Genomic DNA, 26,835 nt, shown 5'->3' with positions numbered 1-26,835 from the left:
CTCAATTCTGAAAAACCTCAAACTTGAAGGGCACGGCAACTCTGCCTCGTCTTTTATCAAGCAGATTGACGTGAAATAATAAAGATTCACGTAAGGCGAGTATCAGGCTCGTCTACCGGCAGAGTAAACTATGAGAAAAAATCATTACGGTTCAACCATGTATAGCGTTTTATATTTAGAAGAGAAACTAAAGAGAAACTAAAAAAAAACGAAATATCATAGCATAACCTTCTCTATAGCGGTTATACAATACATGTTAATAATAGTAAATAGCAGACAAAGACTAAGTACTTTACCCAATCATCGAGTACAAACACAAATATCGGGCAACGCGAGTATGAAATACCGTATAATATTTGAGGTATGATGCGTGAGAGAAAGATTTCGGATCTTTTCCTTTTGTGCCCCCAGTACGTTATGCGCCCCAGTTACAGAGCTTGTGCAATTATAATGTAAATCATATGCAAAAATATGGCACGTGAGTCTAGGGGTGCAAATAATATGCACTCACTAAGCTCGGGGGGGGGGGGGCACAAACGGAAAAGATCCAAAATTTCTAGTGATATCGAAAGTTTATATGTACGACATGCTACGACCTTCAATATGAGTAAATACAGATGAGAGCAGTTAATAATGAAGAAAGTTCAGAAGATGAGGATAATTTCACATAATGAAGAAGATTAAGTAAACTATTAAGTAGCCCTAATCTCCAAAGTAAAATAAATCTTCAAAGTAAAACAAAAGTTTAATTAGTCGTATTTCTCAATTTACTAAAAGGTGCCGTCTTGTGTAATGTTTTCTTCAACCTCGAGGACAGATTTCTCTACTGGCTCCGAAATGGGATCTTTTCCGTTTGTGCCCCCCCCCCCCCCAGTTACAGAGCATGTGCTATTACAAAGTAAATCACTATGTAAAAATATTGCACGTGCATCTGGGGGATGCAAATAAAGTGTGCCCACTAAGCCCACTAAGCGGGGGGGGGGGGGGGGCACAAAGGGAAAAGATCCATACAAATGTTTAGTGGGTTGATGTCTGCGAGGGCCCTGTCACATGAATTACCTTCCACCGAATGTCAGGATGTGCCGTCCGTAATTTGCTTGAACAACAAGTGTTGACTGATCTTGGATCTCGAAGATCCGAGATACGCCTTTTAAGTATATGCAACTTACAGTTTTCTCTTTTAAGTAACGCTCCCATTTGTGACTCTTTGACGAGCTTTTACTCGGTACTTCACAAATACCAAAGAAATTTAGTTCGCGCAGTTTTCTGCCACTGTGTTTTGATTGAGCGTTTGTCTTCCTCGGGCTATCTCGCTTCGTTGCATGTTTTATAACTGCCACTGGATTCCCTTGGATGGGGAGGGGGTTACAAGTCGGGGGGGGGGGGGGGGGGGGGGGTGGAGGAGGGTTTGTAAAACCCAAGAAGACAGCTGCGGGGGAAAGATATGGAAATTTTTCGAGATGCCGACTAAAAACGCACGTGATCTTAAATATAACATGCATTTGTTACAATAATGTTGCATTCAATGACATTCGATGAGGTTATTGTTCTATGGAATTTGTTATCAAACAGTTTTCGGGTCTTTCCCATTATAGCCCCCCCCCCCCCCCCCCAGCTTAGTGGGCATGTAACCTATAGCCCCCCAGATGAAAATTCATAACCACCTCTTTAACACAAAATCGGAAATCGATGTAGGCGAGCCGCCGGATGATGACATGGGCTTGCCCATTATAATTGATTTTAGTTGACTTCTCATAACCGCATTTCAGCTGCTACAGAGATAATACGAAATGGCTCCTATGAACTTAATGAAAAAACCTGGACCCGTTCCATGAAATAATGACGGCGATTGGAAAATTCCAGCATTCGATACTGGAACAAAACAAAAACTTGTAACCAACAATTGTAAGCATAAATGATGAATTTAATTGTATGCTATAACTTGATTTGGGGGGGGGCTATAATTTTCTGGGGGGGGGGGGGCTATAATGAGAAAGACCCCAGTTTTCGACAGTTCCTCGCCATTGAGTTGTATTACTAACATATGCATCAGCGACGCCTTAAAATATTGGGGTCTTTCCCACTATAGCCTCCCATTATTGGGATCTTTTCCATTTGTGCCCCCCCTCCCAGTACGTTATGCACACCCAATTATAGAGCACGTGTCATTGAATAGTAAATATTATGTAAAAATATTGCACGTAACTATATATTGTACGTGACGTGAAATAATATGCACCCACTAAGCTGGGGGCACAAACGGAAAAAATCCCATTATGGTATATTTTCCATCGGTGAGGGGCTATAGGTTACCTAACCACTAAGCTGTGGAGGGGTGGGGGCTTCAATGGGAATTACTCAAGTTATAGCCCTCATTACAGTATGGGGGGCGGGCTCTACTTTATCTGACCACTAAGCTGGGGAGGCTATTATGGGAAAGATCCAAATTTTGGAGAAGATGAGTTTTTGGTGTATCATTATATGGACACATCAGCCTCTGTTTGTCCAAACAAGCATCACTTCACAGCCAAGGTATGCCGAATAGACCTGAAATTGGACAATTTTCACCTCACTCAAATTTGAATTTTTACATGTGAGTCGAGGAATTATTGATAACGAGCGAAGTTTAAGCAAAACGGGTCTTTCCTATAGCCTCCCAGCTCAGTGACCATATAGTCTGTACCCCACCCTCTCAAATAATGGTAACTAGACCATAAATATAATTTGGTGGCGTGGGGCTATAATTTCTTGGGAAGGCTATAATGGGAAAGACCCAGCAAAGAATTGTGAATTTGCCCCCCCCCCCCACCGAATGTTGTGCAACCACCCCCCCCCCCCGTTGCAGAGCTCGTGTCATTGCACGGCAGGTTTACGTGGTCTTAGGGGTTGCAAAAATATGCACCCCTAAGCTGGGGGGGGGGCACTAACGGAAAAGATCAAAAGATCTGAAAACGATCGGAGACTGGAAAAACAACTTTAGGTTGCCCAATGAAAAGAAATTGAGGATATTTTCTTTTTGTTCCCCTCAGCTTATTGGGTGTAATTTATTTGCCCCCCACAGACTCTCGTGCCTATTATTGGTTTTTAACAAGCGTATTTTTAACAAGCCAGCAATTGGTTTTTAATTGGGATCTTTTCCGTTTGTGCCCCCCCAGCTTAGTGGGCGCATATTATTTGCACCCCCCAGACGCACGTGCAATAATTTTACATAGTGATTTACTATGTAATGGCACGTGCTCTGTAACTGGGGGGCGCATAACGTACTGGGGGGGCACAAACGGAAAAGATCCTTTAATTGATATGATTTAGGACTAAACCAAAAACTTGTTTCAGAATACATTTTTTGGCAAAAACTATGTTGTAATCAGCTTAAAATTTGTACCAAGAAATACAATCATATGAAAAACTTAATGGGTTTCTTTGTTAATTGGTGTGCATATGTTTGACTACATATTGAGTTTGGACTATTTGGTCTGGGACTGTTTTGTCTGGGAATATTTTCCTATTTGGGACTTTTGTCCGGGACCGTTTTGTCTGGGACTGTTTTGTCTGTTCACCGCATTCCGAGTCAGACCACATGGAAACCTGCTGTCACTAATTTTCCTACTAATCCTTGTGGAACATTAATTAATGGTAACGTGACTGTGTTTAAAGTCATTGGGAACTTCTGGCGTTTATCGAGAACCGTGAAGCGGTTCGAGATATTAAGTCAGAATTTCGAAGTGACTTCTGCAGAGTCACGTAACCATGCTTAAAACACGAAACGCGAAGCTTCATATACAATAAAATTTTGTGAAAAAGTTGTTGCTGAGGCATGTATAGATTTTCTGATAGATATAGGATCTTTGAAAAATAGGATCATAAATAACTCAACATAGGATTTTGAAATGATCTTTTATAACGCCAAAAGGAGTATACTGGTTCAAATGCTGTTTTAATGTTTCAAATCAATCCAGATGACCATTGGTGACTATCAATGTGTTGATGGTACAGATAGACTCTTGAATGCTTCAAAATCGTTTTCTAAGTCCTGGATTGTGGATTAGAATCTACACTGGTTGGGGGTTATTTTTGGCATGATACGACACAGTTCCTGCCACTGCGTTTTCTTACTGAGCTATTTAAATGATTACAGATCTCCCGATTTTTTTCTTCAGTAACATTTACTCAATTACGTTCTGTGGCCCAGATTAGAAGGCCCGTATCATAACTTTTGATATATCGAGATGCTTAGACTTGAATTGTAAATTTACAGCTCAACTCCCTCCCTCCTAATCATGGCAAATAGCATAATGAAGGGTTATAATTTCATAGGTGTGCTATAACAGGAAAGACATGAAAACTTTTGAACTAGAGGTGGTGAATGTATTTTGAGTTATAACTTCTAATTTCAAACTTATTAGTTTTGAATCAATTTTGTCCGAAAAAATGTCAGTGTACCCAAACAAAAATATTGTGATATTTCTGCACCGCCCATCATTACTGATGCACATTTAAAACCAACTCAACAAACATCCCTGTAGCTGCTAGGAGAACGAAGTGTTAGGAGCTGAAAACTTCACTTAACCTCTTCATAAACAGTAAGAGCAAAAGTCTTTTCACATTTAAGGCGGAAATTAGGCTAGTTAACTATATCTAATTGGAAATTTAAAATTTCACCTTGACACGGAATAAAAGCGCTTGTAAAGAGTTTTACATCATGGCCAATGTGAGTTCAGCTAATAAATTTAAAAAAATGTTTATTACTGGTGCTCGAGACTGCGACAAGATGACCCAAATCAATAATGGATCGGGAGCAGACGGGTCTAGAAAGTTGAAACCTGTAATCTGTTCCTATTCATTTTTGGACAAAAACATAACGGAAAGTACCATTGAGGAACAACAATTAACAGACACTTTTAGTATGTGCTGACAAGACGCACTTACTAAATTGACTAACACCCTAAAAAACACCCGAGTTATATTTCGAAATCAAATATCTAGGATGGACAGGTTGCCTTCAGGCGAAAGTGCTCAATTTCTGTCTGCAAATAAAAGCGTAGGAGTTTCTGGTGGAGCGTTGCTATCAGTCCTCAAAAAAGCGCGTTTTTGGGACTTCGATCAACAAACCAGCTGACAACTTTGTGGAACGGTGATAGAAATTGAAAATAACGCAGGACTAAGAAGAAAAACTAAAGCAAGCAAATAAATAGCTTTAAAATTAAATAAACGATGTCAGTTTTTGAATGATTGACAGATATTCGTTATTTCATATGATCACGCTGACCATTGCAAATTCCTCAATACGCAAGAAAAAATTTGTAAACGTAAAACCAGAAGAGACTTTTCGGAAAAGCAGTGGGAATATTAACGGTTAAAAAGATATTTTAAAAATGAGTATTGGGTTTAGATCTAGGTCATGGAGTGACGAGCGGCAGAAAAATAGCAACCGAAAGATGGTGAGGAATTTTGCAAAAACATAAAACTTTAACCCAACGTCGGTGGCGTAAATTTTATTAATACGACATCTTTTTCGGGAAGGAAAAAATGTGGGAATTGATTTTAAATGGGTACCATGATTCATTGGCAGACGTCCAGATAAATGATTAAATGGGCAAAAATGCTGGTAGCACTGTAACGTCCTCAAACTTTTAAAATGAAAAATGCGATGGTTGAATCTGCGTTATACGGAAAGTTCATACATCTCGAAACGTCCTCAGGTCACATTTTGACGCTTCTGTGATCACAATTTGAGCGGAACAAAAGCAATTGCAGGCAAAAGCAGCGCCTAATCGTTTAACCCGAGATAGAATTTAAGCTACTTTGTCGAGATTTTCTTACGAAAGAAAGCATAAACAGATACAAGACAATTTACAACTTCCATATGACAATGATACCAGGGGCACAGCTAATGATATGCAAGCAAGCTCAGAGCACATTGTTTACTTCTCAAGGACAAGGTCAAAAGTATACACGAATCAATTGTTTGCCATGGAGCTGTAGTGCTGGATCAGAATCAAATTCAGGTTACTCAAAGTCAAGGTGCCAATTATTTAATGCAACAATTAATTTATTCTAAATTAAGTTAATTGAATTCTCAGAGCAACTGGTAGATTCAACTTAGAATAATTCTGAGTGAGAAAAACCATGAATTAAAAGTGAGTTAGACGGACTACTTTTGTTCTAAGAGAAAAATGATTGTTTTTTCTTCAAGACTGGCAGTACAAAAACTAAAGACTTATTTCCCTGGTCTCTTGTCGGCCCTACTTTGGTTTGAATTTGAATTTGAAATTAACCGGAACAGCAATATAAATATATAAAATAATAGATGTTATTGCCTGCCGAGCATCCCAAAGAGACTTATGTCTCATCGAGTGGGTAGCCCAGAAGTATATTGTAGGAGACCTAACGCATGTCAAAAAAACATATCTAGTAAATTTTGATTTTCAAAAATGTAAAGGAAAGTAACATTTTTTGTCAAAAAATTTACCTTATGGCGGTTCATTTTAGCTCTATTTTCTGGTTTTTCTGACTAGGTTGTTTTCATCGGCATAATTGTGAGCCAATCTGAGCTCTCCTTGTAACGATTTTTTTCCTGTTTCTTTATCGTTTGCTTGGTAAATTTTCTTTAGTTGTATTCCTAGTTACTCGTCTAACAAGAAATTTTTTATTAAAAAATTTTTGAACAGTTCTGCCTGCCAGTTGATTTGTCTGCCAGTTGCAAAAAAAGTTCTCAAAAAATTTTGATACATACAGTTCAAATATGTTGAGCCATTTTAATTTGATCATTATAGATTGAACGGAATAAAAACGCAAGGTTTAGAAAATTGCTATTACAAATGGTAATGCTGTTGCAATAAAATTCATGAATCATCAATTTGGTTTTTTGTAGAGAATAGGTTTTCTCTCTTGTAACTCGTGCCTCAATGGCTTCCGTTTTTTCCTCAAGCCTACATAAACTTAACGAGTGGTCCCGAAAAGGCACCTTATGTTCCCGAAAGAGCAATAAATTGTATTCTAGAAGTTTTTGTAAAACAGAGTAAATCCCATTTATAATTTAAGTAAGCAACCCAATTGTTTGCAGATTTTTTGTCTTTGTTTGTAAATATATTTTTTATGGTTGCTCTTTGGATATTTTTTTTCTTTACATAAATGTTTTTGGTAACTACTTTAGTATTATGTTTTCCTCTCTGAAAAGCATAACTGACCAAAATCATAACTGAAAAGCATAACTGACCATTTAACCCCTGTATTATTTAACCCCTCTAAAATTTCACCCCTCTATCTTTTCATCCCGCCAATTAGCAGTCGACATTAAAGGCATGTTTTGTCTAAATTAAGTGGATAAATTAAACCCACGCTCGGTTGTAATAGTTTCATACCAAGTCCTAGGAGCTACTAAGGCTTGGCCAAATGATTATATTGCTAATTTAATAATCCTTATTTTATAGAAAGTTTAAAATCGGGGTGAAATGATAGAGGGGTTAAAAGATAGAGGGATTAAGTGATACAGGGGTGAATAAATCTGTGTTAAATGATAGGTGGTTAATCTTATCCCCAAAAGAGTAATAAATGTAAAGAGTTAATCTTATCTTGTATATCTTATTTCACAAAACCACTATGGGAAACTAAAATTATTAAAAAGGCGAATCAGATATATTCTTTTATCAGAAGAAATTATCGACACTAATGACCAGTTTTGTTAAAACGTAAGCAACTAAATCGTTCGTTTTAGCGAGCTAGGAGGATGGTGTATCACGTGAAAGCTTGATTAGGCAAACTCTATTTTTGTAGCCAGTAGGCAAAAATGTTCGACTTAAAATTTGTAGACATTCGGCGAAAACCAAATTACTTCACTTCAAAGTTCACTTGAAGCTATAGAAAACTCAAATGTCCTCAACAATCATTTTTACCTTATAGTATTTTTTCAAAAACAGAGTCACAATTATTTTGAATATAAACGTTATTACAAACGCTTCCCTTACTTTCAGCCCCGTATTTTTGCCAAAATATGTTGACGAGGGGCGTTGAAATGTTTTTCAAACAAAAAAAAATCGTTTACATGTGTTTTGTTAGCTCATTTTCAGCTAACAACAATTTTTTGGAAGTATTTTAATAGGTTTTTTCCTCATTTCTCCTAAAAATTGGTTTTGACTGTTCAAGCATTCGCCTAATATCCTACGCCCCGTTAGCTAATACAGATTAGCGGGAACATGGACAGGTGGGAGCGCGTTGTGTGCGTCGCGGTTTTGTCGCAATACTTGGTCAACAATATCCAGAATAGATTCCACAGCATATGGGAGGCATTGTCGTAAACAACGCTATAACGAGGTTTATAACGAAATTCTTAACACGGGTATCCTGCTTATACTACTATTATTAGCTATATTCCGAGTTGTAGAACAATATATTTTAACAAGTATAGCTACGATAGGGGAGGAGGTTATCTACTAGGTACCAAGGGGTGTGGGGTGAGATTGTTGAAAAGGGCCCCGAGAGTTCATCACTTTACGAATTTTAAGCCAAACTTGAAATTAAAATGCAATATATTTTCAAGTATGGCTTAAAAATTTCCAGTTTGGCAACCGCATTTAATAATTAAAAGGATCAGTGGCCTTTAGTTCATTTTTGTTGTGAAACACTGATTAGTCAATTAATGAATATTAATAAATACTTCCATGAGATCTGTCAGGTTCCTTTTCACTGTGAGCAAATATTTTTTTTCTAAAGATTGCTGTATTAAAATTTTTCCTAATTTAAATTAAAACTAGTTTTTATTTTCAGTAACTGGAATCCGGATAGATTGAAAACGAGTGAAAGAAGCAGAGATATCAACTTAGAAAGAGCGAAACGAGGTGTGCATGTCATAAACCAAATGCCTCTTTCTTTCAAAGTAAGAACTAAAAATTACCATCAGAAAACTACTACGGTAAAGTAAGGAGGAAATGGATAAGAACGAAAGGCAATTTTTAAAGGGCAGTTTTTGTTGAGTTCCGAACCTCCGATCATTACAAGCCAGCATCGCTACCAAAATTTTTTAAATACCATTGTGCTGATTTTTTAAGATTATATATACAAACGCATTTTAAAGTATAATACCAATTATAGTACTTTTTATAGCATAATTTAATGCTGTTGCTTAACAGTATATACCAATTAGTAGAATTGTACGTTTGTCGCCATACCCCACAGTGCAAATACTTGTAAGAGTTGAAAATAGGATGTCCTTAATAACACATGTGCAAGTCCTTGTAAGACATCCGTTCTTGAAGTAAAAAGTGAGATTGTCAAATGTAAAAAGTAAAGAAATAAATGTAGGAAGTAAAAAGTGAGAAGTAAAAAGTGAATCATTAATATACCCTTTACACTCTTATTGCAAATAAGTATTTCGGAAACTTGATGCATTAGACAAAAACAATTACGCAGAAGACTTAAGTAAACAGAACAGTACTGGTTAAAGAAGGTAACCGGGCCAAAAACGTTTTGCAAAAGATAAAAATGGTAACCATCGTTGAAACGTAAAAAAAAGTTTTAGCGTACATCTCCTTCCGAGAATATGGTGAAACTGAAAACTGGTAATTAGCGCTAGGTTTTATCTTACATAAAACCAACATAATCACTTCACACACTGCAAATTTACGTACGAATTTTTCAACATATATTACGGCTGATATTGCACAAAATTCCAACAATTTTTTTTTCAACTAGTATGACCGGTGAGTTTTAACAATTTCGACGCGTGTACAGCAGAAATTTGAACACCAAATCATTTACATGCTTTTAGCCTCACTGTACCCCTTTTTAAAATTACTTTGAAAATTGTTTCCGCGAAAGAGCATAGTTTCTAATGGTAATATGTTTTGGCTAATGGGAACGCAGAGACAAATCTTGTAATCGAATATTTATATTAGAATTGATGGTTGATAACAGTGGCGATCAACTTTTACACTCCTGGTAATCACCTTTATTTACAACTTCCTTGACTTTTCAAGATATCCGATCTTTACTAGCATTTTACTCTTTTAATTTACATCTTTAAGACATCAAGGATCAATAGTTCACACATAACAAAATGGAAAGTTGAGGACAACGTTGGTATGAATACCATGTGCTAGTTTCTTGTTAAAAAAACTCATTTTATAACTAAACAAGATTTAATTCAGTACATGGATTGAGGTACAAATAAATTTTCATGCTTTAAACAATAAACATCATACTTTCAATACCCCTACATCATGTCAAGTTCAATACCCCTACGTCATGTTTGTTTCGAGAAGAACAACTTAAAAAAATCATAGTTGGTCCTGCCCAATGCTATTGTAAGATTGTCTGCCGGCGTGCGATCGGCATTCAAGTAGATTAGCTGTAATGGCGAATTTTCGACTGAAGTCCGAACGAAATACACTTTTAATGCAAAGTGCTTTGTCTTTTCATTGTTAATAGAAATCCTACCAAAACAAAAATTCAAACTTGATTGGTTCTCTTGGTAACCTGGCTGATGAATTTATAAGTTCATTTCTAAACACAGGTTTGATAAATGAACGAAGTACTTGCCTCAACTACAGCGTTCAGTTCAGCTTCAGCTATTGGAGAAGATAGACACTTTGGTAACTTATTATTCAAACTGATTGTTAAGTGCTAAACAATAACTACTTATACTTTTTCTACTTGTTATGAAAAGGTGAAAACTAAGATCACCAGAAATACGTAGCAATGAGCAAAGAGAAATGCTATCATGTGAGCATAGGTGTATAGGGGAATGCTTGAAGCACCTGGCAGAAACAAGTAGACCGCCTACTGCGCGCGCAGCTAATTTATTATGTTTTTTATTCAAAATCCAGGACGGCGACATTGGAATGCCGCAAAAGGTTGTCCATGTTACCTAAAAGGGACCACTTCAAAGATGATTTTTAGAAAAAGTGATAACACAGAGTTGACAGGGTTTCCAGACTCACATTAGACATGCTATCTGATTGCGCAATTGCTTGATCAGGCTGGAAGACTGCCTGCCCAATCTCAGTCTGAAAACACTGTCAACTTTAGGTTCTCAATTTTCTAAACATTGTTTTTATTTTTGTTCCGTCCATGATTTTGTACAAAAAACTCAATAAATTACCCGCTTGCGCAATATCAGGTATACTTGTTTTAATGCCAGGTGCTCCAAAAATCCCACTAAATACACCTATAGTCAAAACTTGGCATCTCTCTATGCTCAATAATATTTATTTCTGGTGAATCTAATTTCAACATTGTCAGGTTAAAACTTAATGGTGTTTCCATTGTCCTTGACCTGCTCATATTAAACTTCTCTACCAATTTTTCTACATAAGCTTCTTGACTTGGCATTATTTTGTTCTCTGTTTGCTCATTTTGTCTATTTAAAACCAAACAAGACCAGCGTAACTGCTAGTTTGAAAACCTTCTCTATTTTTGTTTTTAAAGTTTTCTTAAAAGTTTTCTTGCAATCCTATTATCACCATATCATCTATCTAAAGACACACCTCTCCCCTTATACCGTTTTCGCCTCTCTCTATAAAATAGCGCAAATCTTGATTAGCCGGCGTAAAGCCTAATTGGTTGGGGACTATATTGATGATTAGGTAACATTTTTTTCTTCAATGTCGGCTTTTAAGCATGCTATTTTGGTTTCCGTTTGTTGCAACTCGTCGTCTCTACATACTCAATAGACTCTCAGTACTCTAATTGTTCAGATGTGTGTTGTTGGTGAGTACGTTTCATTGTAATCCTGACATTGTTCTTGGCCAGAACATTTGCTACGAATCCTGCCTTATGGCTTGTTATCTCACCTCTAGGACCAAATTTAAGCGCAAATTGCTAGCGATTTCCAATGGCTTCAATTGTTTTGTTTTCTAACATTTCCCAAACTTTATTTTCATTTAATGAGTTGTTTTTTGTTTTCTTGCTTCATAACAATTTTTAACCGTAATAGGTTCATTTATGAACTTAGGTAGTAGTACTTTTTTTACTATTTCCCCAAGATAGGCTACCCAATATAAATCTTTATCTCCATCAAAAAGATGCTTGCTAACTACCCCCTTCACTTCGTTTCTTCAACTTCTATAAACACTTCTTTTATGTTGAAGGTAACATTCCGAGGTTTTCTAACATTAAAGATCCATTTGTCATTTTGAAAACGTTCCATTTAAAGAAATTCTATCAAAAACATCTTGAAAACTTTTTCAACAACAGAAAATCTGTGCAACCAAACACTTTGATAGACTCTAAGTCAGGTCTGTTATGTACTTTGCCTCAAAAAGTGTCTGCTTATTACCTGAATGGAATCAAAAGTTCTTTTTCTCAATTGAGATTTTGAGTGCAAAAGGCCAATGCGCTTTTTTTATTCCTGACTGCTCTAAAGCGGATCTAGCCATTGAAGTATAGTTCTCGAATTCCTCTGAAAAATGCAATACGGTGCTGAGAATTATAGTCTGACACCTTTTTGTCTACATAACTGTTTTATGTCACTTGAGACATACACCCCTGCCTCATCGTAGACTGAGGTTTCTGATTGTCCTATACAGGCATGGAACTGTTCAACTTTTTCAATTCCTCATTTTTTGAACTCAAGAGAAAATTTTTAGATACCTATTAAGAGTATGCACGAATTCTATTGCACACTTGGGGCTAACAATCACTTCCAGGTGGATGAGCCTTAAGATATCAGTACAGACTACTTCTAGGAGACCAGACGCTCTAGTTCTTGAGTCTTTCAGTACCGGAAGCTTCTTTGATTTGAGCTGAATACTTCACAGTTTGGTAAATCGCTTAATTTTTTGTTCCTACTGTGTCATCTTTTAAATTGCAAATAACCTCAATATTTTTACGGGCCAAGCTTTTTCTGCCACAAACAATGGGGAGATGAACTAGCTAAGTTGCATTGCTCTGAGTTTTCTCTGTAGTCGAAGTTGCTCCAGAAAAACGAAATGTCTCTTTTCTCAAATGGGTAACTTTTCCAATTTTAGTTCGTAGTTTTCAGGTCTCACCAACGAAAACTTCATTGCCTGGTTCTCCAAATTTTAACACTGAGAAAAAAAGTTTTTTTTTGATGAGCATAAAATGCGTTACTTTCTCTCCATTTTTGTTCTCAACCACTTGAATCCACTACTCGGATTTCCACTGTTCCTTTCTCAATAATTAAACTGTTATTGCTGTCTGTTTTAGTGATGGTTACAGAAAACTCCTTGTCTATATCTGTGAACAAAATTTTGTCATTAACAATTTTGCGAGTAGTACCTGAGTCCTAAAATGTCTTACGTGCAAGTTTCTTTTTCTGATGTTTGGAAAAATGAAAAAAGTTATTTTTGTGAATTCTGTTTCTCAACTAAATTTTGCGAGCTCCCCTGAGTGGTTCTCATGCTGTGGCCTATATCTTTTTTCACAGGTTTTTTGTGTTTTTTACAGAACTCGGTTATATGTCTTTACTCTCCACACTTGAGACATATCACTTGGGACGCTTTGGTTGTTCATAAAATTTTTTCTTAAGCATACAGTCTTTTGCGATCAGTCCCGTTTTCTGGCCGTTGAAATGTTCTTGTTCTTTGCTGATGAATACGCTATCAGTTTTCCTTTTTTCTCTTTCTATATTGAATATTATCAGGACTCAATTAATTTTTCTTGAGTTTTTTGTTTTTGCTTTACTTCACGAGTGTTCTCAATTTTTCTGATTCCTTCAAAAGCCCTTTTAAAATTAATAAAACAAACACTTTCAATGATTCCCTATTTTGCTAGTGTTAAGATGTATTGCATATCATCTGCTCTGGTGAGATAATCTAGCTATATTCTAGCCTCAAATCTTTTTTTTGGGGCTCGTTAATTGTGCTATCAAGTTTTGTAGCTATGCTTTTCAAAAAATTGATGCGTTTACTCATTATATCCCATGTTTGAGTGCTACCACCCTTGTGTGGTCTCAGACAAAGAAGTGATGTTTTTTCTAGAGCCTGTACTAACTTGTAACACAAATTCCTCTTCGTCTCATCTATTTTTTTTAGAGTCCTCTTTTTCAGTTCGCCTGGGTTGCTCCTCCGAAGAAATAATTCTATCATTTTGCATATAATTTTGATGGATGCTTTCTCCACTAAGAATGTTGCCAAATTGTATCGAATGCATATGAGCCTGAAACTGTTTTGCAAAGTATACATAAAATCATCCCAACGACGAATGATTAGTTTTTTTCTGTTTTTGAGCTCATTACTAAGTTTGCCTTGTTTAATTTTAATTTGAGACAGGAACTTTTAGTCTCTTACCCCGATCAAACTCTTACCACTAAGTGATTCCAACTGAACTAAAGATTTCTGCTTTATTGTTTTTACTGTCTCAACTACTCTTTATTTTTATTCTGAGCTAATAATGCTCTAGGTAAATCCTCTTTCATAAACTGGGTGGGCAGGGCCAAAAAGATTTGTTCGGACATAGACCAAAACTTCTTTCCTTTCTAAAGCGTTCCTGGATCTACTGCCTCTTGGTGGCTATGTTATAGAGCAACAAAGTTGTTTGTTTTTGTGTTTGTGTATCAAAAACTGCTTTACAGCACGAGGTTTGTTCTTTTTGTATATGGTAGCACTGTTAGGAAAACAAAAGACACTAATCAAAAAGAAAATGATCGGCTAAGTTAATCTAGAATTTGGTGTTCTGTTTGAGTCTTGTAGTGTCTTTGGCAAAATCAAATACAGGAAATTGACATTGAGCTAGGATTTTGCAGCCGCAATTAAGCCCCATGAGGAAACCAGCGCCCTCTAAGGATAAAGTACTCGAATATGTTTTTCAGTCCTATTTATGAAACGTTAGACCGATAACTTTTTGTCTTTCAACTCAACTTGCTTGTATCTTACAGAAGCACAGCACGCACATTTGAAAATGAAACAGTTGTTTAAGCTGAGCTGTTCTCAGCTATACTCAGCGATCCTAGTTCTGCGACAGCCTTCTTAAACTGTTGAACCTCACTGCTCCGTACGGATACCACACAACAGCTCCAAATTAACTCTCAACACCGCAGGCAGAATCCACTTGTTAGCTACACAAACTCAACTCTCCACGATTGAAGTCCCCCAACCAGGTACACGAGCTGTTGACTCCACAGATGAAGTCATTCAACCAGCTACAAAAGATTCCAACTCAATTGAAGTCCTTCAGCAAGCTACAGAAGCTTCTCACTCTTTTGCCTTCACGACCTGCGAACTCTTATCACTGGACCATTTCTTGAAAACCAGATTTGCTCTCCTTGTCCTCTCTGTCTCCCTCACCCGGCGATTTCAACGACACTCTAATGTTGCACAGCAACAGTATTTTTATTCACAAGGGCGGTTCATCTTTAAATTACAAAAGATCTGGGTCCATGTTTTTTTGGCTAGAGAGATTGCAGAGACAAATGTTGTAATCGAATAATTAAATAAGATTTGACGATTGACAACAGTATGAATAAGCACAAAATTCAACTAAATTAATTACCCCAAAAAACCGCTGCTTTACATTCCTGGTAATCGATGTTTTACATTAATAATTCTCCGACGTCTCAAGACATCCGATCTTTACTGTCATTCAACTCTGATAATTTACATCTTGAAAAGATCAAGGATCAATAGTTTAAAAACAACAAAACAGAAAGTAATAAACAAAATTGGTATAAAGAGCACGTGTTAGCTTTTTGTTACCTTAACTCATTTCAAAAATATCCAAAGTGTAAAACAGCACGTGTTTTGAGGTACGTATACATTTTCAATACGGGAGGTTATTGGAGAAGTTACCTTTTGCATGAAGTAAACACAAAAAATGGACAAAAATCAAACATTACAATTAAAAATTTTGGGTAGAAACTGGGTTCTGAGTTTTCTGTTTTTTTTTCTGCCAAGTATTTAGCTGTTTTAATCGTTTTTGCTGACCATTTTTCTGGTAGTCTTGATCACGATCAAAAAAATTTTTTTTTCATAATTGATTTTAAATTGGAATAAATATACAAAAATTTAGAGGTTTTTATAGTCGCTATCAGGATGAAAAATTACAGAGCCGTCTAGATATATATAATTTGATAATGATTAATGGATATCTTAAGTATGAATAAGATTTCCCCTTGCGGTGTGTGGCAGGAATAAATACAGGTTTTTGCAGTTATCACATTTTTTCTTAACAGAGAACGTGTCCTTGGTATCTACAGAGAGGATCACCGAGTACGCCTATGGTGGCCACTGATTGTAGGAGGTCGAATTAATCGCTCAAATTTATGGTTCATGTACACTGATAAGCTTGTGGTATAAACAAATTTGAAGCAACAATTCGGTGTAACTAAGTAGCTAAAATTCAAAAAGTTTACTTCACAAACATCATCAGGTGAAAAAGTTTTGTTTTTATAGAAGTTTAAGCTCTAAGTCCTGATCTTCGCGATATGTCGCATCCTTCCTCTTTTTCAAGCGAGTTTGTTGGGATGGCTTCTCCAAATCTTTCTGGTTGGTTTTAATTTCTGCTTGCAGTTCTCGTGGCCTCTGAAGGTGATGTTCCAAACTGGAACTGTTGGTGATGTGCTCGTTGGTTGGAAGAGGACTGGTTTACACAGATCAAAGTCATTGACTGCTGGAAGTCTCTTTTTGCGACCTAGCATCGGACGTTATGGCATCTTTCTGTTCTATGAAACCTTTTTACTCTGTTAATTTACATCTTTAAAAGATCAAAGATCAGTAGTTTCAAAACAACAAAACGGAACTATTGGACAAAATTGGTATAAATAGCACGTGTTAGCTCTTTGTTACATTCACTTATTTCGAAAACATCCAAGGTTTAAATCGGCTCGTGTATTGAGGTACATATACATTTTCAAACTTTGAGCTGTTATTATTATACTTTAAATAGTATGAGCCAAATATGAGTAAGACCAACAATACTATAAAATTCTTGAAAAATTAAGCAAGGAAAAAAACATTAAAACGGGAGGTTAATTGGAGAAGGTACTTTTTGCATGAAGTAAACTAGTACTTGGAAAACAGTCAAATATCACAAATAGAAATTTCAGGGAAAATGGGTTCAGAGTTTTCTATTTTTTTTCTGCCGAGATATAAGCGTTTCTAATTCTTTAGCTGACCGTTTTTGTCGTAGTCTTGATCAAGAGTAACAGAGTTTTTTTAATAAATGAATTCAAAATGATATAAAAGTACAAAAATTGTAGGTACTAATAGTGGCTATCAGTGTGAATAATTACAAAACCGTCTAGATGTAGATAAACTGATAATTGTTAAACTACATCCTAAGTACAAACAAGATTTCCCCTTGCGGTATAAGGCAAGAATAAATGCAGTTTTGCGGTTAAGACATTGTTCTCTGAACCAGGGAGAGTGTCATTGGTATCCACAGAGAAGATCATCGAGTAGGCTTATGGTCATCTGTGATTGTGGGAAGGTTGAATCAATCGCTCAAATTTCTGCCTAATGTACCCTGATAAGCTTGTGGTATGAACAAATTTGAAGCAACAATTCGGTTTAATGTATTAGCTTTTATTCAATGAGTTTATTTCACAAGTATCACGTAAGAATGTTTTGCTTATATAGAATTTTCAACTCTGAGTTCTGATCTTCGCGACATTTCACATACTTCCTCCTTTTCTAAGCAAGTTTGTAAGGATGACTTCTGTTTGATAGCAAGTTTGTATGGTAGCAAAACTTTCTGGTTGTATTTTCTTTCTGCTTGAGGTTTTCGTGGCGCCTGAAGGTTGTTCTCTTTCAGTTACAGAAACGTCTTCTGTTAAGTTGATTGATGCCACATCTAAAAGTTCCCTATTGTTCTCAGATTGTGTATCAGTAGATTGCTGAGCACTAGATTCAGTCTTGACTTCATCAGGTTATAATCGTGAAAATTGATTGTCACTATGAAGCCTTGTTTTATTTGAATTTTCTGGCTGGATAAACGAAGTGTTCATTCTTTTGCGTATTATGAAGGTAGCTTGAACTGTTGGTGATGTGCTCGTTCGTTTGAAGATGACTGCTTCACACAGATCAAAGTCAGTGACTGCTAGAAGTCTCATTTTCCGTCCTAGCAATAGTTCCACTGTAGTTTCTCCCGGCGTCTTGTAACTGTTCCGGTGTGTCATCAAAGCTGCTGAAAAGGCACCAAATATTACATTCAGTTTTGGACTCCAGGCTCGAAAAGCCCGCTTTACTGTTTGGACCACTCACTCGACAAGTCCAATTGCTCGTTTTTGGTAGATGGGTGACTCCGTTTTGTTTAATCCTCAATGATTAACAGGGCTGTTTTAGGCGAACGCTTACAAACTCAGGATCATTGTCTTGTACTAACGTTTTTAGTGTCCTAAATCTTTCATAGATTGGACTCAAGTACACCTTCATTGTTTGTGAAATTCTATTTCTCACAGGGAAAGCCTTTATCCAACCTGATCCCACGTCTACTATCACTAAGATATTTCTTAATTTTAAAAGTAACATCAGTCCATATGAGATCTTTCCCAAATTTTTGTTTCTGGTGAAGTAGATACTGTTTTTCCAGGGCTAGGCCTGTTTTCTTGGCACTCCTTACATTTACTAACATATCGAAGATCATTTTGACTGACGCCAGTCTAACAAGCTATCGATTGGACTATTGTTTCAGTTGTGTGTTTGCCTCAGTGTGTCTCATGGGCTTTGGCCATTAGGACATGTCTTAGTTTGGATGGAATAAAAGGCACAACTCCTCAAAAAATGATTCCGTTGTGGATCGTTATGGCGTCTTTTTGTTGTTCGAAACCTTTCTCTGCTTCTGAGCGCTGGATCCAGTATTCGTTTTTTATTCTTTTGATGACATCTTAGAAAAGTCGATTCGATCCCATCTTCGTTCTGACGCCTGACTTGGTCACCAGGTTGGATTGAATAAATTAGATATTGTCGAGAGCAAAGCAGGCTCGATCATTGTCGTCATCCTCATCAAAATCTAGTCTTCTGAAAGCATCAGCATGGAAGATCTGCTCTCCGGGTTTATATTTCAATTCGATGTCGAATCCCATCAGCGCTATAGACCATCTCGTGATTCGTGATAACCTTGAGTTATAGTTCACAGGATTTCCTTTCTGATGAAGACCCCGACTATTGGTTTCTCAAAAGCGTCGGTTGCTCCTTTCGTCAAGATGTAAGGCTGAACAAGTGGGTTATCAAATAACATCCTTTTTATGTTTTCGAAGTCGTTCTGTTTTTCTTTTTCCCATCTGAAGTCGTCTTTTCAAATTTCAATGGAAGGTAACATTTTTTGTGGCAAAGTTTGGTATCGTTCGTCCATAAAAATTTGCTAGGCCGACAAAAGGCTCTAGTTGTTTCATATTTGATTTTGCCTTTATGATTTTGCATTATTGATATGTGGTTTTGCATTTTTGATTTTGTCAACAGGGATCGGGTGCTATTCCTCTTTTTGAAACTGAGTAGCCAAGAAAACTAAAGCTTGAAACTGGTTGAGAATTTGATTTTGTTCCAGTGATGATGAAATTTATTCACGTGGTGGAGATTTGACCGCAAGCATTTGTTTCTTGTATTGCTGCTTTGCTGTTCCAAGTGCAAGTTAACCAGCTTGAAAGATAACTACGCCCTTGAAATTTTTGAGAGTTGACTCGATGCAAACCTGGAAGATGGATGAAGAGTTCTTCAAGCCCCGAGGAAGCACTGCACATCTTGAATGATCCATGCGATGTGTTTGTTGATTGTACAAATTTCTTTTGCGTCCTCGTCCAAATAAATTTGGTTATATACGTCTGATAAGTTGCTTTTGCCAAATTAACAGGCCCCAAGGAGATTATGGAATATGGTCTCCGAGTCCGAGATTGGATAATCCTCGTCCATAACTATCCGTTAATGTGAACTTTCAAGTCCATGCATTGTATTCGAGCTCAATTTCTCTACCGCTGCCAAACTAGTGTGGATGCTTTTGTGACCCAACCAGGTTGCACTGGCTCCAGGATGAACCATCGTCTCAACTTTTTCGTTGACCCTGTCTTGTAGAGATAGAGATATCGTTCTAGCCTTGCAGAGCATTGGCTTTGGTCACGGTGTGAGTTCCAAATGCGTTTTGTGTCCTTTGACTGCAATAAGTTTTTCATCATACACTGTATTGATGCCTTCTTGGGGCAGTATATCTTTCCCAAGTAGCCCAAATATTTCTGTCGCATCGCACAACTGCAAGTTGTTGTTGCCTATGCCTATTTCCGTTCCACTCAGCATCATTTCTTAGTGATCAGTTGATGACCATCTTAGGCTTCAAGAATTCTAATTTTCCCATCTATCTGAGGTTTACCAAGCTCAGATTAGATGAATGATGAGATCACAGTGCTATCAGCACCGGTAACGACTTGCATTGTTATTTTTTGCTCTTTTACTGTAATGTACTCCCATGTCGCTGACATGTTAAACATGTTTTCCCGTTTATAGTACATTCCCATCTGCATTCCGGAAGATTTCTGGCCAGACAATATACCCTCTTCCACGCAGAAGTTGTTGTGCTGGTCGGACTTACCTGACCTAGACTGGGTTTTCTTTTTGCACATTTTTGAAAAGTGCCCCACCTTTTTACAAGTTTTACCTTTTTTATTCAAAGCCCGACACGGCCTGTTACTTTGTGGCCTACCTCCAAATCTGTTACACAAGCGACCATTGCGTTTATTACCAGTGATTTTTTCACTCGTTTTTCTGAAGGACTTTTGAAGTTTTATCCCGCTTCTTCCTTCACTATAACCGGTTTTTTACCTGTTGAAGGACTCGCAAAAGCCTTTGATTGACCTCTGAACTGCAGACGTCCTATAATTTCAGAAAGTCATCGTTGGTTTAGATTTTATGCCGTCTAATAATCTTAATTTTGCCTCAGGTTCTCTCAAACCTGAGATAAACTTTTAAACTTTACTTTGACCAACTCTTCTTTGGGGTTGTCCTCTGTTTGTAGTGTCTGGAAGTCACAATATCGCGCTTTTTCGCTAAGGCGCATTAGAAAACTATCGTCAGATTCGCCAATGCTTTGGATAACGGACAGAAACTTTGCCCTTTTTGCCGCTTTAACTTTCTTTTTGAGAAATATAGTTTTGAATTACTACTCTGATCTTTTTAAAAGGGGCGTCTGCGAATAATTTTAAAGCTAGAGAAAATTTACTTTGCTTTGAGTAGATTTAGTTTTGAATTTATGTAAGGTGAATTCTAAAAAATATAATAATTTCTTAAAAATGATTTGCGTAAGGTACACACTTTAAGTTGTGCTAGACCGTGTGATTAATGGCAATTTTGTGCCCTGACCTTTTGAGTTTTTTCTTAGAGACTAGAGCTCGACTAGGGAAAATAGTTGAATCTAGTTGACCCTAGTTGACCTTAGTTGACACAAGAGTTTTTACGCCCCCATGCGCACATACTATTTTTTGAACATCGTAACGTGCTATATAACAACACTAGGTTGCTAATGGGAGCCATAAAACACTATTGGGGGGCATAGTAGATGCGATTTTTGTTTTGCTTACATAAGAAGAGCCGGCATTGAAAGAGGCTGCCGGTTATTTTTTCCAAAACTGAAGAAGTCACTCAATCCAATGTTAGTGTAACGTCATCCAATGACGTCATCCCAACAAACAATCATGTCTCCAACGATAGAGTCAAAACAACAAATAGGAGAGCATCATCAAGCGGTACAGGTGAGAACGGTGTGCTAGCACGCAACGATTACAATGATTACGATTACGCTAAGAAGAACGGAAAAGATTCAAAAGGGGGCAAAAAGAAGAAAAAGAAAGGTTATATCAAAATTATCGCTAACATACTTCACAATCTGGCTTAATTTTTTTTTGTATTTCGGTATAATACTCCTGGATAGTTTGGAGTTTTTAAAATTTTAGTTTCTTGATTTTCCTTCAAGGTTGTTCAAATTTGGGGTCTTTCCCATTATAGCCTCCCATGAAATTATAGCCCCCTTTTATGGTTTAATTACCATGAGTGGGGGTGGGCTTAGTTATCTGACCACGAAGCCTGGGGGGGGGGGGTATATTGGACCCCAAATTTGTTGATTTAAGGAATTTTTCTAAGACACCAATTTGAGACACCAGTTGAACACCACTTCAGATACTTCGGTTACTCGTACTGCCTATCTGATAAGACGAAATTCGTTAATTTAGTTTCCTTAACTCCGGTATTGTCTAATTGCTCCGACCACCACTGTGTCCACTAGGCTTTTTATTTTCCAATTTTGGCCTATTGATATCAATTTTGGCCGATGATGTCAATTTTGGCCGATTGATATCAATTTTGGCCGATTGATATATTTCCCATAGAAAGATAAGACGAGTATCATTAGAAAATCAATTGAGCGTAGATTATATTATTTGGAGGGTTTTTGAATTTTGCTTTTCTGGCGATCTTAGTGGATTCATAGTTTTGTGACCATGGGCCGTTTTACACTATTTTTGTTATTTTTTTTCTAAACTTTCACTCAAATTTAATTCGATTTTTCTATATAAGCTAAAAATTTTGTCAAGACACCGATGTTGATATAAGCTTTTGAGAAAACACATCGTTGCCATACAATTTGGAATTTTTCGCAAAACTTTGGCTGATTATTCGAAAACTGTTCATAGGTAATGCCAAATAAGCAACTTTTTTGCATTCTTGATTCCGTAATTTCGAGAAAACGTTGCCCTAATAAATAATGAAAAAACCTTTCTAAACCAACAGAGTAAGCGTTATTGGGACTGCCACTAATTAGCAGAGGGATCTGGCATTACACTTCCGCTGTCTTTTTAACTAAATTAATCAGTTTTCATGGAATATGAATAGATTTTTCAATTTTTCCCCAGAACGAATTTTTCCGCCAAAAATGATGTAAGAGTGGGGCTGCAATGGGAGGATTTTTTAAGAAAAATGCAGCTCAAAACTCATCAACAATACATATTTTTGAGCTGCAGTAGGCTTCCAACGGGGGTAAAATGGTGTAAGAGTGAGTGGGTAAAATACACGTTAACCCCCCACTCTTACATCTTTTTGGTCTGTAAGTAAGGAAAAATGATGTAGCAGTTCGGGGTAATTTCTCCATTACCCCCAAACTCTAACATCCTTTTACGCCCCTTGACACACCAAAAAGATGTAAGAGTGGGGGTTAACTTGTATTTTACCCACTCACTCATACACCATTTTACCCCCGTCTGAAGCCTAATGCAGTTCAAAAAGACGTGAAAGTTTGAGCTGCATTTTCTTTAAAAAAATCTCCACAACCTCTGTACCTTCAGCTGGTTCTCCTTAACCTCCACACCATCAAAGCTTGTCCGACTCTTGATGGTCTATATATTTGAAAAAAGTTGTTAGAATTACCCCCTTTCTCTTACATCATTTTACCCCCACAGAACAAATTACTCCCAACCTCTTACATCATTTTGTCCCCCTTACATGGCAAATTTGGGGGGGGGGTTAATTCTTCAAAAATCCTCCCATTGCAGCCCATTGCAGCCCACTGGTACATTGCAATTTTAGTCAAGGGGGGGGTAATTCCTCAAAAGTCTTCCCATTGCAGCCCACTCTTACATGACAATTTTAGTCAGGGGTTAATTCCTCAAAAATCCTCCCATTGCAGCCCGTTGCAGCCCACTCTTACATGGCAATTTTAGTCAGGTGGGTATTTCCTCAAAAGTCCTCCCATTGCAGCCCATTGCAGCCCACTCTTACATTGCAATTTTAGTCAGGGTTTAATTCCTCAAAAGTCCTCCCATTGAAAATAGGACAATAGTATGATATGTTATTTAGTTAAATAACTTTTTTAGTCGTGAAAACAATCTCTATTCTTCTCCAGAACTTATCTATTCGAGTGAGGTGCATGCAAATATATCCCATGTAACTTACCATTTGTCATACATTTCAAAAAAGCTCAATAAGGAAACTAAAAAACTTGTTTGATGGCTGTCAAAACTTAATATTCAGGGACATTCGCAAACAATGATTGGAAAAGGACTTCAGTTTTGGTGGTTTTCGTTTTGTTTTTAACTAAAATAGGCTTACTCGTTCAATTTAAACCGCGTATTAATCGAATTTGCTGGAACTTTTAAAATTCTCACTGTGAAAATTTGCTTGCTTTGAAGTTTTGGATGTCTGTAGGCTTTTTTCCACTAATGCCAATAACTAATTTCCCAGACAGTTTTGTTATGTATTTCTATATTTTTTTCCAAAACTGCCATCTTTTTTATTAGAATACATATACGTAAATAATTTTTTTCCAAGGAATTTGTTAGAATAATTTTTGAATGCTAAATTTTTTCTCCTTGAGGTTTAATCACAATTCAGTTTTTGGTTCTCATTTTAACAATTGGTAGATACGAAAACCCAACAAAATGGTTTCACACAGGTAAACTTGTTCAAGCGAACAACATAGGTTAGGTTTTCTATTGCTACCAAATTTAACATTGAACTGAAAAGCAGGAAACAATTGCATTAGAAAATGGCAAACTTTGGGTAAAGTTACCTCTTTCGCTGCAATGGATGACAAAAATTCACCACACTCGAGATCTCAACTTAATCAATGAAAGCCTGAATCTTTTCCGTTTGTTATAAACGAGACCCCAGATCTTTTCCGTTTGTGCCCCCCCCCCGTACTTTATGCAACACCCAGTTACAGAGCACGTACCACTGCAGAGTAAATCATTGTTTTAAAATATGGCACCTGAATTTTGGAGGTACAAACAATATGCACCCACTAAGTTGGAGAACATAAATGGAAAAGGTCCGAAAACCCATGTAAGGTTGCCCCTAAGGTTGCTTAGGTGGAATTGGGAAAGTTAACTTATATTGTTTCTTCTCCATTTTGATGATCAAGACAATGAAGCTACGATGAACGTGTGGAGGCCAGAAAGCAGGCTTTTTTGCCTATTGGTTTTTTTGCAGAACTGCTAGACGCCCTTGAAAGTAGGCTCGAGTGCATAACAGCAGGCTTTTAACTTTTTAAGTTTATAAGAGAGAAGTACAATTTTTGATAATTTTAGATTCCAGTTTTCCATTTCTTCTTTTAGGAGTTACAACAGTATTTTCAAAATGCAAATTTGCAAAAGTTTAGTTTATGAAAGCTTAAATTGCTCTCTGGTCATTTAAGTTATTTTTGTTTGAACCAATTTTTAGGTAGCAGTTTGACAAACTCAACACACAGTAGCCCCTTTTTATAACTGATCCATCTGTTAAATTGGAAGACAGGACGATTTTAATTTTGCCTACATCTACATTATTTCTCTGGTTAATGTCATTATCTGGTAAAAGCATCGTTGAATTTTAAGCATCGTAAGATTTGAGATTCTTAACGGTGATTTTTTTCTTCGCATTCACAGCCTTCAGCGCTATCTTTTTCTGCAATGTTTTCTGCGGTTACTGTTATTGGTAAATTTAGCGGTGAATTTTTGTAAGATTTGCGATTCTTAGCGGTGAATTTTTTCACTGCATCCTTTGCTATTTTTACATCTTTTTCTGAATTGTTTTCTGCGGTTACTGTTATTGGTGAATTTAACGGTGAATTTATGTAAGATTTGTAATTCTTAGCGGTGAATTTTTTCAACGCATTCAACGCTAAAAATCACAATTCTTACATCTTTTCACCGCATTCACCGCAAATCTTACATTTTTTAGCAATTTTTAGCGTTGACGCCTCGACCCGGGTGGAAGCATTGACTAGTGGTTTCTAATGATTGGTAAAATGATGTTAAATATGATGTTAAATGATGTTATAGTGAAATTGTTCTTATTGAGCTGGAAACTTTTTTTCATAGAAATGTCGGTAAAAAAGTCCATCTTAATATTTGAACAACATTGAAGAGTTGTGGTTTTTTCAACTTCCTGTTAACGTGATGAAGGTTTTCAACATGGCTGAGAACTTCTGGACAGTGAATGCTTCTATTTAGCATCCTTTTTAAAAGAAATTAACCGCAGTTACTTTTTCTATAATTTTAAATTATTTGGATTGGCTTTTTTGTTACACCCATTATGCTTTCAGAAAAATCAGAAGTATTTCATTTGTTGTGCTTTTTTTCTCTTCATGGTTGGGCGTTTGTGATAAATTTTAATCCTTTCACAGCAACTTTGAAAAAAGTAATTGAACTCCTGTGATACACATATGATTACTCTGATTTGTGCTGCGCCTATAGTGAACAACAGACTGAACATAATTTCAATTCTAGGTTTGTATGAGCATTATAGGCTAGTGCAGAATTCTTTTACTTCTTGTTCAAATTAAGACCATCTAGATTTCGAGAGTTTTCATGTAATATTAGTTGAATTTTTGGATCCTTGTGAACCCCCAGTACCTTATGCAGCCCCCAATTCCGGAACCCGTGCAACTGCATAATCATCATTAAGTGTGGGGGGGGGGAGTGAAGGGGGGATAAAATGAAACCACTAAACTGCTGAAGGCGCAAATGGAAAAGATCCTGTTACCGGGCGCATTTGTGGTGGTGGTGGTGGTCGTGGGGTGGGGTGGGGTGGGTTGGGGTGGGGGGATTATATGTGAAAGATCTGATATTTAATCTTATTTATCTTACCTAATTGATCAATTTTATCTTTAGGGGGTGGCGCAGCAGCCGACGACAACTCTGACCCCCACATTGCGGAACTCGAAGACTACGGCACACCTCTTTTACCCGATGACCCGGCCTACGGAGAGAGAGTTGACAATTATGGCCAATTAACAAGAAATGAAATTAATATAATCGGCATGATGCTTATTTGGTTTCACGTGCAGCATGGGTTTCATGTACTTTTTACTGAGTGCCTATCGCGCATTAGTTTGTAAACATCAGTTTATTTAATGAAAGTAGTACATTGAAAAGCTTCAGATTTGAATCATATAGTAAGTTAATAATTTTTTTACGGACTTTTTAATTCAGGTATT

The 26,835-nt window shown here is 36.9% G+C and overlaps 1 protein-coding gene across 9 annotated transcripts; it reads left to right on the top strand.

Annotated features, from left to right (window-relative positions):
- The first annotated feature begins 1,468 nt into the window (after positions 1–1,468).
- Positions 1,469–26,835, top strand: LOC142343915 (uncharacterized). Of its 9 annotated transcripts, none has more exons than XM_075395309.1 (5): positions 1,469–1,540; positions 2,459–2,532; positions 8,764–8,834; positions 21,506–21,721; positions 26,510–26,835. In XM_075395309.1, the coding sequence occupies exons 1-5, from the start codon at positions 1,514–1,516 to the stop codon at positions 26,734–26,736; spliced, it is 615 nt and encodes a 204-aa protein (XP_075251424.1). In that variant the 5' UTR covers positions 1,469–1,513; the 3' UTR covers positions 26,737–26,835. The 9 variants fall into 9 exon arrangements, with proteins under 9 accessions (XP_075251424.1, XP_075251423.1, XP_075251422.1 ...); XM_075395308.1 differs by having other exon boundaries at positions 1,498–1,540; positions 2,370–2,532; XM_075395307.1 differs by having other exon boundaries at positions 1,499–1,540; positions 2,456–2,532.

Source organism: Convolutriloba macropyga, chromosome 8, assembly GCF_964194025.1.
Source record: "Convolutriloba macropyga chromosome 8, txConMacr16.3, whole genome shotgun sequence".
Lineage (NCBI taxonomy): Eukaryota > Metazoa > Xenacoelomorpha > Acoela > Convolutidae > Convolutriloba > Convolutriloba macropyga.
Note: the sequence above shows the minus strand (reverse complement) of the source record. Positions and strands in the feature narration are given on the sequence as shown.